The sequence below is a fragment of the Trichosurus vulpecula genome, chromosome 8 (assembly GCF_011100635.1).
Source record: "Trichosurus vulpecula isolate mTriVul1 chromosome 8, mTriVul1.pri, whole genome shotgun sequence".
Classification (NCBI taxonomy): Eukaryota; Metazoa; Chordata; class Mammalia; order Diprotodontia; family Phalangeridae; genus Trichosurus; species Trichosurus vulpecula.
The window spans coordinates 251,007,357-251,020,352 of NC_050580.1; the positions used below are offsets into that span (position 1 = coordinate 251,007,357).

The 12,996-nt window shown below is 42.6% G+C and overlaps 1 protein-coding gene across 3 annotated transcripts in view; it reads left to right on the forward strand.

Moving 5' to 3' along the window:
* The window catches only part of TDP1 (tyrosyl-DNA phosphodiesterase 1), a 184,195-nt gene that overhangs the window by 6,212 nt on the left and 164,987 nt on the right, over positions 1-12,996 (forward strand). For 2 of the 3 annotated variants that reach the window (XM_036769574.1, XM_036769575.1), the window contains 2 exons: positions 7,136-7,281; positions 8,866-9,428. In XM_036769574.1, coding sequence (XP_036625469.1) covers positions 8,873-9,428 — 556 coding nt within the window. In that variant the 5' untranslated portion in view covers positions 7,136-7,281; positions 8,866-8,872. The remainder of the gene's footprint in view (positions 1-7,135; positions 7,282-8,865; positions 9,429-12,996) is intronic. The other variant, XM_036769576.1, reaches the window with a different exon arrangement.

A 12,996-nucleotide genomic window follows, 5' to 3' on the forward strand; every position in this document is an offset into this window, starting at 1 on the left:
GACACTACTAGCTTGTGTGCGACCCTGGACAAGTCGCTTTGCCTCAGTTTCTTCAGCTGCAAAACGTGAATAGTAGAGGGGGCGGAGCCAAGATGGCGGCTGGTAAGCACGGACTAGAGTGAGCTCCGTACCCGAGTCCCTCCAAAAACCTATAAAAATGGCTCTGAACCAATTCTAGAACGGCAGAACCCACAGAACAGCAGAGGGAAGCAGGGCTCCAGCCCAGGACAGCCTGGATGGTCTCTGGGTGAGCTCTATTCCACACGGAGCTGGGAGCGGGGAGCTGGGAGCTGGGAACGGAGTGGAGCAGAGCCCAGCCTGAGCGGCGTGGACGATCCAGAGCAGAAGCCGGGCGGAGGGGGCCCTAGCGCCCTGAATACGTGAGCAGTTACCAGACCCCTCGACCCACAAACACCAAAGACTGCGGAGAAGGTTAGTGGGAAAAGCTGCGGGAGTGGAAGGAGTTCGCGGTTCGGCTTCCAGCCCCGGGGGCAGCGGAGGTGGGGCAGCTACAGCTGTTGTTACTTCCGGCTCCAGGCCCACCTGGTGGGGGGAATTAAGTGGCGGATCACAGCAGGGGTGCACAGCCTGCCGAAGATCTGAGCCCAGTCTGGACTGGGGGTCCTTGGGGAAGGAGGAGTGCGGCTCTGACAGAGCTGGCACCTCCCCCCCAAACGTAGAACATAGAACTCTGTAATCTACAAGCAGTCATACCCCACTGAAAAACTCAAGGGTCAAGTTAGTTGGTTGGGAATATGGCCAGGACGCGAAAACGCGCCCAGATTCAGTCTCAGACTTTGGATTCTTTCTTTGGTGACAAAGAAGACCAAAACATACAGCCTAAAGAAGACAACAAAGTCATAGAGCCTACAACAAAAGCCTCCAAGAAAAACATGAACTGGCCCCAGACCATAGAAGAACTCAAAAAGAATTTGGAAAAGCAAGTTAGAGAAGTAGAGGAAAAATTGGGAAGAGAAATAAGAAGGATGCGAGAAAACCATGAAAAACAAGTCAATGACTTGCTAAAGGAGACCCAAAAAAATACTGAAAAATACACTGAAGAAAACAACACCTTACAAAATAGACTAACTCAAATGGCAAAAGAGCTCCAAAAAGCCAATGAGGAGAAGAATTCCTTGAAAGGCAGAATTAGCCAAAAGGAAAAGGAGGTCCAAAAGACCACTGAAGAAAATACTACTTTAAAAATTAGATTGGAGCAAGTGGAAGCTAGTGACTTTATGAGAAATCAGGATATTATAAAACAGAACCAGAGGAATGAAAAAATGGAAGACAATGTGAAATATCTCCTTGGAAAAACCACTGACCTGGAAAATAGATCCAGGAGAGATAATTTAAAAGTTATTGGACTACCTGAAAGCCATGATCAAAAAAAGAGCCTAGATACCATCTTTCAGGAAATTATCAAGGAGAACTGCCCTGATATTCTAGAGCCACAGGGCAAAATAGAAATTGAAAGAATCCATCGATCGCCTCTGCAAATAGATCCCAAAAAGAAATCTCCTAGGAATATTGTTGCCAAATTCCAGAGCTCCCAGATCAAGGAGAAAATACTGCAAGCAGCCAGAAAGAAACAATTTGAGTATTGTGGAAACCCAATCAGAATAACCCAAGACCTGGCAGCTTCTACATTAAGAGATCGAAGGGCTTGGAATGCGATATTCCGGAGGTCAATGGAGCTAGGATTAAAACCTAGAATCACCTACCCAGCAAAACTGAGTATCATGTTCCAAGGCAAAATATGGACTTTCAATAAAATGGAGGACTTTCAAGCTTTCTCAGTGAAAAGACCAGAACTGAATAGAAAATTTGACTTTCAAACACAAGAATCAAGAGAAGCATGAAAAGGTAATCAAGAAACGGAAATTGCAAGGGACTTACTAAAGTTGAACTGTTTTGTTTACATTCCTACATGGAAAGATGATGAGTATGATTCATGAGACCTCAGTATTAGGGTAGTTGAAGGGAATATGCATATATATATATGCATATATATATGTTTATGTATATATATTAGTGAATGTGTATGTATGCATTTATCTATGTGTATATGTATGTATGTGTATGTATGTGTATATATATATATATGTAAAAGAAAGAGAGCAGACACAGGGTGAGTTGAGGATGAAGGGAAGATATCTAAAAGAAATAAAATGAAATTAAGGGATGAGAGAGTAACTTACTGAGAGAGGGAGATAGGGAGAGATAGAATGGGGTGGATTATCTCCCATAAAGGTGGCAAGAGGAAGCAGTTCTAGGAGAGGAGGGGAGTGGGCAGGTGAGGGGGGAATGAGTGAACCTTGCTCTCATCAGATTTGGCCTGAGGGGGAATACCATACATACTCAGTTGGGTATCTTACCCCACAGGAAAGAAGAGGGAGGAAGATAAAAAAAAAAAAAAATAAAAGGCAGGGGGATGATGGAGTGGAGGGCAGATGGGGGTGGAGGTAATCAAAACAAACACTTTGGAAAGGGGACAGGGTCAAGGAAGAAAATTCAATAAAGCGGGATGGGTTGGGAAGGAGCAAAATGTAGTTAGCCTTTCACAACATGAATATTGTGGAAGGGTTATACATAATAATACATGTGTGGCCTAGGTGGAATTGCTCGACTTCTTAGGGAGGGTGGGTGGGAAGGGAAGAGGGAAGGGAATTTGGAACTCAAAGTTTTAAAATCAGATGTTCAAAAACAAAAAAACTTTTTTGTATGCAACTAAAAAATAAGATACACAGGCAATGGGGCGTAGAAATTTATCTTGCCCTACAAGAAAGGAAGGGAAAAGGGGATGAGAGGGGAGGGGGGTGATAGAGGGGAGGGCTGACTGGGGAACAGGGCAACCAGAATATACGCCATCTTGGAGTGGGGGGGGAGGGCAGAAATGGGGAGAAAATTTGTAATTCAAACTGTTGTGAAAAGCAATGCTGAAAACCAAATATGTTAAATAAACAAATTGCATTAAAAAAAAAAAAAAAGAAAAGAAAAGATCCAGTGCAGAGTACAGAGTGAAGAGGGATGCCCTGGGGAGGTCAGGATGTTTGTGGATGGCATCATACTTTTCATGGCAAACTCCAGACTGCTGCAGATCCCTCGGGAAAATCTTGTCAGCGTTCAAAGGAGGGGAGGCTGACCATCCACAAGGAACGACCAAGTATATGAGAGATGTCTGTTTCCTGGTTTGATAACTGATTAAGCAATTAGGCCAAACTGCAAGGAACCAAGAATTGAGTGTGAAGTTTTTTGTTTTTTTTTAAATGAGCACAAACAGCTTTTTCTAAGAGTTTGGCCGTGAAAGAAAAGAGAAAGGGTGGTAGTTAGGGGAAGGTAGAATCAAGTAAATGTTTCTTTAGGGATACAGGAGATCCAGATATATTTTTAAACATTTGAGAAATAGTTGACTAGGAAAAAAATTAAAAAAACAAACAAACAAAAAAAACGTGAATAGTAACAGCACCTGCAGCCTTGTATAGTTGTGCGGGTCAAATGAAATAATAAAATATATTATAATAATAATAATAACACAGTACCTGGCACTTAGTCTCTTCTCTTGCCCCTCCCCCTCTTGATTTCCTTTATAATCCTGTGTATTTTATTTTACACATTTAAAAACGTCATTCTGAGACAGCATCCTTCGGTTTCACCAGACCATCTGAGGGGTCTACAATGGAAACGGTTAAGAAATCTTGATGTAGGGGTTAGTGAAGATAAAGATGTATTTTCCCCATCTGAGTCTCGGACCCCCCAAAATCTGTCTACAGACCACCTTTCTCCCCTGCCTTTCCTCCTTTCTCTTTTAAGAACTTCCCACCTACCAGCAGCCGTCTCACAAACTACCAGAAAAAGCCAAGAATGAGGGAATCATTTTTAGAGGTCTATGTGAACAAGTGGCACATGCTCCTCACTTTACTTGTACTCGAAGGTCTCATTCAGATCCTGCTCTCAATACTTAACAGCCTTTCTAAGACACTTTTATCTGGTTTTCTAAAATAGAAGGGGTAGGTGGAGAGGAGGCATGATTTGGGTCAGGCTCTTTGGCAGCAGTAATACTGAAGGGAGGTTGGCTAGCTGGATGGTGAGCACTCTAGCTAGGCCCTGGTAGTTTGGGTTTGATATTGGAATAAAATGAAGCATTTGGAGGTCACTTAGCAGTTAGCAGAGAGAGGTTACCCAGCCATAGCAGCAAAACAGTAGACTCATTTTTTGGGGTACTTTGTGTTTTACTACTTAACGATCGGTGTAAAAAAAACTGAAGCACAGAATGAGCAGAGCCAAGAGAACGTTGTATACAGTGACAGTAATACTGTTTTAAGAACAGCTTTGGGTGAATTAGCCATTTTGACTGCTATAAATACCCAAATTAACTATGAAGGATATAGGAACAAAGACACTATCTGCATCCAGAGAAAGAACGGGTGAATGGAAGTATGGATAGAGTAATTTTACATATATATATACTCATGTGTCTAATGATAGCCATCTCGAATGTGGGGAGGAAGGGAAAAAAGGTAATAAAATTTACATGATAACTGTTGAATATTTAAAAGGAATAACAAGTTGTACATAGTAGATTTGCAGTTTTATGTGCAATCATCTTTTTTTATTACACTGTGTTATGGAAATGCTTGTTTTATTCCATAAAATAAAATCAATTCGCAAAAAAAAAAAGATAGTCCTTGAGGACACCTGGAGTTGATTCATTTGAGGGAAATTCCCATACGTGAATTAACCATTAAGATCCACCAGCCTTGTTGTGGAGCTCCTTCTGGCTAGTTGGTGCTGGGTGATAAGGAGGTGACATCCACAGTCTCAGCCTTTGGTCCTCTGAGTCAACTGTGCATCTTTTTTGGCAGGGCAGTTGGAGTTGAGTGACTTGCCCAAGGTCACACAGCTAGTACGTGTGTCAAGTGTCTGAGGTTGGATTTGAACTCAGGTCCTCCTGACTCTAGGGCCGGTACTCTACTTACGACGCCACCTAGCTGCCCCTCTCAATACCATTTAAGGAAGAAACTAGCATAATTTTCATGGGGAAAAGGTTAGATATTGTCTCAAAGAACAGTTCAAGTATATTCTGAATGTGTGAAAGATTTAAGGAAATGTGGATATATTTTTAAAGTATTTCTATTGGAAATGGTTAAAATAAAAAGTTTTAGAACTTAATCGAGTAACTAGAAAATTAAGTTACATAGAGCTTTTCACTTCCTATGTAAAGATGATCGATTCAAAATGCAGAATGAGACATACGTTTTTTCATTTTAGATATTTTTCCAATTATATGTAAAAAATGTTAACACTTGTTAAAAATTTTGAGTTCCACATTCTTTCCCTTCCCCTCTGTGATCTTCAGATGAAACCCAGCTTTCAAAAGAAAAATGAAAAGCACCTGTTAAATTTCATCTTTTTCTTTTACGAGATGATCCTTTTAGATTATGAATGTGTGTTGATCTGATAATTAAAATGTCTCTGTTATGCTATCAAGCAATAAGAATTCAGGGTATTTTAAAATAAGTTTTAGCTCATAAACTGTGTTTTTCATGTAAAATATACCTTAAAGAAGGATTAAGGATTAAAACTTTATAAATTATACATAGTCTTAGTTTCTGGTCTAGAAAAGTGTATAGGGAGAAATCTTGTGCTTCTATTCTTTGTAAGGCTGTGTTGTATACCAGAGTATCCTACAAAGTAACTGGACCACTGCCCTTAATGGTGAGATACAATATAGAGACTTGCATCAGCTTCAGCAAACATTTATTAAGCAGGGTGTGTATGAGATCGAGACCTAAGTAGAAGAGAAGGCTCACTTTACGCTCTGAGACTAGAGCACAGGAGGAGAGGAGGATGCATGAAGCTGTGGTTACTAAAGCCTGGCAGTCAAGGACCTCATGGTGGATGGCCACCATTTTTTTTTTCCAGTAATGGAGGAGACAAGATCATTTGCTGAGAGGAAGGGGATTGCTGGGTGACCTAAAGGGTTAAAAGAGAGAGGAAGAAGTTTAGAGCAGATGTTGTGAAGAATCTGATAAAAGAATGTATCTGAGACAAAAAATGCTTATCAGGCAGTTGTGAGGTTGTAGTTCAAGGTTGTGGTCGTTGAGTCGTTTCAGTCACGTCCTACTCCTCTTGACCTCATTTGCCTCATGGCAGTTTTCTTGGCAGAGATACTAGAGTGCTTTTGCCACTTCCTTCTCCAGCTCATTTTTGCAGATGAGGAAACTGAGGCAAATTTACTACTTGCTCAGGGTCACACAGCTAGGAAGTGTCTGAGGCTAGATTTGAACTCGAGTCTTCCTCACTCCAGCCTCAGTGCTCCATCTGCTGTGCCACCTAGCTGCCCCTAGGTCAAGGTTGCCAGTAAGAATTTGTGGCTGATGCAGTCTGTGTGGTTTTATCAGGTCAACAGGCACTTTGTGGCTATCACGGTTGTAAGTGTTCTTGCAGTTTTCAGGGCTGGCAGAGTTCACTCGGGGTTAAGAGCTGACAGGGCATTGTGTTTGTGTTTGTGCTTCTTCCTCAAGGGAAGTCAGGGAGATGATGACATGACTTGAAGGTGACTTTGATTTGAGTGCAGGAGGGCTGGGCAAGGTCACCAGTCTCACTTTCTCCTCCAGAGCCCTCTGGGTCCAGTGACCACATATTCACCAGAATGACTGGAGATGACCCAGGATGCAATGGGAGACCCTGGCCCTCTTAGGCTCAGGCCTTTTCATGTACTCACTTAGGGTGAGGTAATGCCCATTCAGTGAGTAGGTCCCTTTAATTAGAAAAAAAAATCAAGCTGGAAGGGGAAGACCCTCAGGGTTGCTCTTCCAAAGAGAAACAGTTACCATTGACACTCACACTAAGCCAGGAGGGACCAAAATATAACCATTAAGTGGAGCTTGGCCGGGGACCTATAGTGGTCCAATCTGTGAGCTTCAGAATGAACTGGGTTTAAGGACATAGATAGTGGAAGGACAAGGGGTAATGGTGGAAGACTGTGTTGTTCAACTGGTTAGCTATTGGGATCCAAGCTAAGAAGAAAGGAAAGTAAGACTAGAACAGGGTTAATGGAGTGGGAGTCCTAGACCCCTAGGTTTTGGATGTACCTTAAGAAAGGGTCTCATTCAACTCTCCTACTTTACAGATGAAGAAACCGAGGTCCAGAGATAGAGTTGCCTGAGGTCTCATAGCACGGTTTGTGGCAGAACGGCGACTAGAACTACCTGGTCTTCTGAATCTCAGCCTTGTGATATGTGAAAAGATAACTTAAATCAGAAGACAGTTATATAAGTGAGTATATTTATCCCGCACCGACTCTGGTCAGATTGTGAGCTCTTTGTGTTACACCCAAACTGAAGCCCACCATGAAGCCCACCATTTGAGCCCACTGTTAATCCCCTTTGAGCCCATCATTAATCCTCTTTATATTCTTGTCTTTGTCTCTGCCCTACACCCTGAAATGGCTTGAAACTGCTAAAAGCATAATTCTGGGTACTGCCCAAGGCTAGTCCCCTGACCCCCACTTCCTCATGATTCAGCATTCTGTATATTCTCTCTGCATCAGCATTACGTGCAAGGATCAGTTGCTAGGGTAAGGCATGGGTTTATTTTGGGGAGGAGCCCCTCAGTTGCCCGGTGGCCCCACACCCTGGGTTATGGTGCAGCTATTCTGCTGGCCGAGCTAGGTCTCTCTACCCAGATCATAGCTGATCAAGTAGAGGTTACTTTCTGGGAAATTCCACCCTGAACCTTCCGCCCAGTTATAGAAAACCGATGACGACCTAAGAGGGCCACCCATTCTAGGAACCCGACCACCCTGTGTCACAGGATGGTCGCACCCCTGAATCTCGCCATATTTCCAAACTAGCTCTGAGCTGCTTCTGCTTCTGCTAGCGACCCTCCCTAATTGTGTAATTGTGGTTTTTGCCTTTATGAACGTTGTAGTCCCCCAGTTTGGGGCTGCCTGATTTGAGTGCATACTCCAGGTAGTCGCGCACTTGGCCAATAAATCCACACTGAAATTTACCCTGAACCCAGGTCTCGGCTCGCTGTTATTTTCTACACAACACTTGAGAGTAAGGACTGTTTTTTTTCCCTTTCTTTGTGCCGCCAGCGCTTAGTACAAGTGCCTGGCATGTAGTAGTAGGTGATTAAATGAATGCCTGATGATTGTTGGCTAACTGAGCGACACATTAGATTATAAAGGCCTTGAGAGTGGGGTCTATAGCGTTGTGTCTCTAGCAGCCTAGAAAGGGCTTTGCACGTAGAAGAACTTAAGAATATTTGTTGAATTAAATTGAAGGTTCACAAGAGTGGTCCGTACAGCTCGTTAGCTGGGTGGTGTAGTGGATAGGGCATTGGGCCTGTGGCCTCAGACACTTCTTAGCTCCCTGACTTGAGGCAGGTCACTCCATCAGGCTCAGTTCCCTCAACTACAAAACGGGGTTCCTAACAGCACCTGTCTCCCCGGGTTACTATGAAGATTAGATGAGATATTTGCAAAGTGCCTGGCACAAAGTAGGCCAGCATATTAAATGCTTGTTTCCTTCCTTTTTCCTGGGCCCCAATTAGTGAGAATAATGAGTCCCAAGCAGCGGTTTCATTATTTGAATCTGTGGCGTATTTCCGTTGGTCTGGAGCCCTAGTGACCATGTTTTACATTATAATGATAATTTCTAATAGTTTGAATTCAGATTCTTGTGACGACTTCACGGGGTTTGTTATTTGTGCTTATCGGGACCTAGTTGTACATTAATAGTTTTAGGAGTACTTTTTGCTTGGGGGTAGGTTGAGATCAGAAGGTTTTTTTTGTTTTTTGTTTTTTTTTACAAACAATTTATAACTGAATGTGAAAAATGATATTTTTTTATTTAGCAGAAATATGTCTCAGGAAAGCAGTTATGGAAAGTGGACCATTTCCAGCAGTGATGAGAGTGAAGATGAGAAGACGTGCATGGAGAAACCTTCTACCTCTTCTCTGCCCAGTTTTGGGCGAGATGTGCTGAATGGGCCGGCACATACGTGTTCTGATGCCCGGAAAGCTGCTTACCGGAGGAAATTATTACCGGTGAAATTTGAAAGTAAGAATTTGCCTTCCAAAATCCCATCCCCTAAAAGGCAGAAGAGTTCCCAGGAAGATTTAGGCTGGGGCCTGTCGAGTAGCGATGAGGAGGAGGCCCACCCGAAAGACCAATCGAGGCCACCAGGAAAAGGGACGGTCAAAGAGGAAAAATGTGTATCTCCAAAAGAACCCTCTGAACATAGACCCAGAGACTGCCAGCCTCCTGTCATCCCGAAGACAGAAGAGTACGACGAAGCTTCAGATGAAGCGCAAGAACCTTGGGACCTACTGGATGAAAAGAACCTATTCAGATTTTATCTGACCAAAGTCTCAGGAATTATGCCCAAGTATAACTCGGGAGCGCTCCACATTAAAGGTAAGGGGTTCTTGAGGTAGTAAATAACTGAGATTCTTTCAACAACAAAACAACACACACACACACACACACACACACACACACACACACACGTACATACAATGTGCTAATTTAGAAACCCTGAGGCGAAGAGATATTTCTCATAGTACCATTCATCCGTCCCTCCTTACAGAGCTTATTAATACTTAATCATAACAGGGTAACCGGCTAGACCTTGCTGACTTTCATTCAGATAAAATGTTAGCAGCAACGCTGGGACAGCTTATGCCAGCTAAGCCTGTTGTTGGCCGCGAGAAGATACTTTGAGAAACAGCATTGTCAGAGCAAGTAGCTCCAGAGCACCAGTGTTACAATCGTTTGTACTTCTGCAGTTGGCTTTAAAGACAGTGACTTTGTGGCAAGGTCTTTTGATCATGTATTAATGCTGTTAATATATTTACATAATATATATTTATATGAATATATTAATATTGGTCGCGGTCGACACTAAGCAGAGTGTGCCTGTGCTGTCGTTGGCTGCTTTGTCTTTCTTGTGCTCCAGATGATCATAGATTGAGACCTGGAAGGGCCTCAGGTGCGTTCTAGTGCAGCGGTTTCATTGGTAGATGAGGAAGCTCAGATCCAGGGGAACTCATTGATTTTTTCCAAGATTACAGACAGAGCGGCGGGGCAAGGATTTTGAATCTAGGCCCTCTCACTCAAAGGGCAGCTGTGGGCACAGTGGATAGAGTCAGCTAAACCACTCTTCCTGAGTTCAAATCCGGCCTCAGACACTTACTCGCTGTGTGACCCTGGGCAAGGCACTTCACCCTGTTTGCCTCAGTTTCCTCGTCTGTAAACTGAGCTCGACAAGGAAATGGCAAACCACTCTAAAATCTTTGCTCAGAAAAGCCCAAAAGGGGTCACGAAGAGCTGGACATGACTGCAAAAAACGACTACACAATCTGACCCAAAGGACAGCTGGGCAGCACAGTGGGTACAGAGCAAGGACCTAGAGTCCTGAGTTCACATGTGGCCTCCACACTTACTGCTGTGTGACCCTGGCAGGTCACTTCACCCTGTCTGCCTCAGTTTCCTTATCCGTACAATGAACTAGAAAGGGAAGTGGCAAACCATTCTGGTATCTCTACCAAGAAAACCCAAATGCCGCCCCAAAGAGTTAGACATGATTGAAAAATTGCTAAACCACGACTTCTGCCCCTGAATCTGGCATTCTTTCCTTTTTATCATGTACGCCACAGCTGTCTTGTTCTTAGCCTCCTCTTTCTCTCACTATAGAGTTCCTCCCCACCTCCACCCCTTAGTGGAAACATTCACATGTTCTGCAGTTTTCTGGCAGTGAGCAGATACTTGACTATGGGAACTGTCTCTTTTCATTTCTTTTGCAAAGAGGGAAAGCTGCAGTGACTTTAATTTCAGATCAAAGGTTGATCTTTCTGTGTATGCCGAATGGAAGATATTATTTCAGATCAATCTTTCTCCTTCAGTTCTCAGAGATGCTCTGTATCAGTATCTTCATGTCCTATTCTTATGACATCAGGTATTATTTTCCCTGTATATCTGATATTTATAAATATCTGACTTCCCCTCTCCCCCCAGGCAATCAGGATGAAGTGACTTGGCCAAGGTCACAGCTCGTAAGTGTTTGAGGCTAGATTCCTCCTGACTCCAGGGCTGGTGCTGCATCCACTGGCCCACCTAGCTGCCCCTTGATATCTGACTCTTAACATTTATAAAGTACTTTACAGGCATTATCTCATTTGGTCCTGGTTCATCGGCGAGCTTTTTTTTTGTACATTACTTTGTGTGATCCTCACAAGAACATTGTGAAATAGTAAGGCAAGTATATTTGTGCTCATTTTACAGATACTCTGAGAGTTAAGTACTGTGTCCAAAGTCACAGAGATAGTAAGTGGCTGGGCCAAGACTTGAATCTGTGTTCTCTGACTCCAAGATCGGTAATTTTGCCGATGCATCATTATTCAGTTTTGTGTTGAGGGTTTCTCTCAAACTGACTTTCTGTATAATAAAAGACATACATTTTGCTTTAAAAGGCTGATGTGCTGAATGATGAAAGGTGTAGGTTTTGCTTTGGTTTGTGTATTCTCTGAAGTCCCTAATCTATCAGATAATATATTGAATATTAAACAGGTAATATTAGTAGTTATAATGATAGCTAGCATATACATAGTATTTGAAGGTTTGCCAAATACATGATGCCTCACAGCAGCCTCAGAAGGTAGGTGCTACGGACAGGTCCCGATGAGTGCGAATCAAGAGCAGCTATGGAATGGTGGTCCTGCGGATTCTAATGAAGTAATAATTTTGCAAAATACGGTCATCGGTTTCAGCCCATGAAATTCTCCGGTGTGAATTCAGACAGAGAGACCGCTCCAGGAGACTCATTATTCACACCAACATATATCATCATTATGGTTAATGTCATTATTATATAACATGTAGGAAAGAAAATATAATTCAGGTCAGTTCAGTAGACACTTATTGAAGTCCTACTGTTCGTAAAGTGGTAAAGTCACAAAGATGAGTGACAATACAGCGTTTGTCCTCAAGGAATTTAATAGTCCAGTGCAGAGGTTCCCAAACTTACTTGGCCTACCACTCCCTTAAAAAAAAATTTAATCAGGCGCCCCCCCCCCAAATCTGCTTTCTTTAACCTTTTATGGTTTTTTGAAATTTGTGTCATTTCAAAAGAAAAATTAAGGTTTTTTTTTAAATGACACATCTTTTTAAATGACAACACTTGCTTGTTAAGACACTGATCGGTTATAACTTGCATTTTGTGTGTTTTATTAAATTAAAAATAACGACTTTAACTCTGTTATATAACAGATGAAACATGTACAAATGATTTTTCATAATTTTTTTCCTCTTATGCTTCCACGCACACTTGTTTTTATTCATTGCCCCCTGATTGTACCCAAGACTACTACCTCTGCCCCCCACCATTGTTCCTGCTCCCCCAGGGGGTGGTATTATTCACTTTGGGACCCTCTTGTGCAGCACTTCTTAAACTGTGGGTCTCTATAGGGTTGTGACCTGCAGTTTAAAAAGCTCTAAAGAGGTCATGAGTGGAAAAATTTAAAAAGCCCCGGTCTAGGGCACAAAACACCGATAAGTCTAATGTGAGTTTTAGAACTCACATTATGTAAGTGCATAGGAGAGGTTTAAAGAAAGTTAGGTGAAAAGTTTATGAAGGAAGAGATTCTAGCTGAGGTCTGGGGGGTGGCCACTTCATAGAGGAGATGGCAACGGAACTGGGCCTTGAAGGAAGAGAATAGTTTCTGTAGGCCAACGTGTTCCTAGGGGTAATTGCCTACTAGACGTGGGGCAAAAATATAGATTGCGAAGGGTCAGAAAGAAATTGGGAAATAGCAAAGTAGCCCAGTTTGGCCAGAAAATAGAATATACAAGGGAGGTTTGTGAGAGATGAGGTTGGAAAGATAGATTGGCTGCTTAACTGTGGATGCCAGGGAGCAGCATTTGTATTTTAATCTGTAGGTAAATCACTAAATGTTTATTGAGCATTTATCATGTGCCAGCCCCTGAG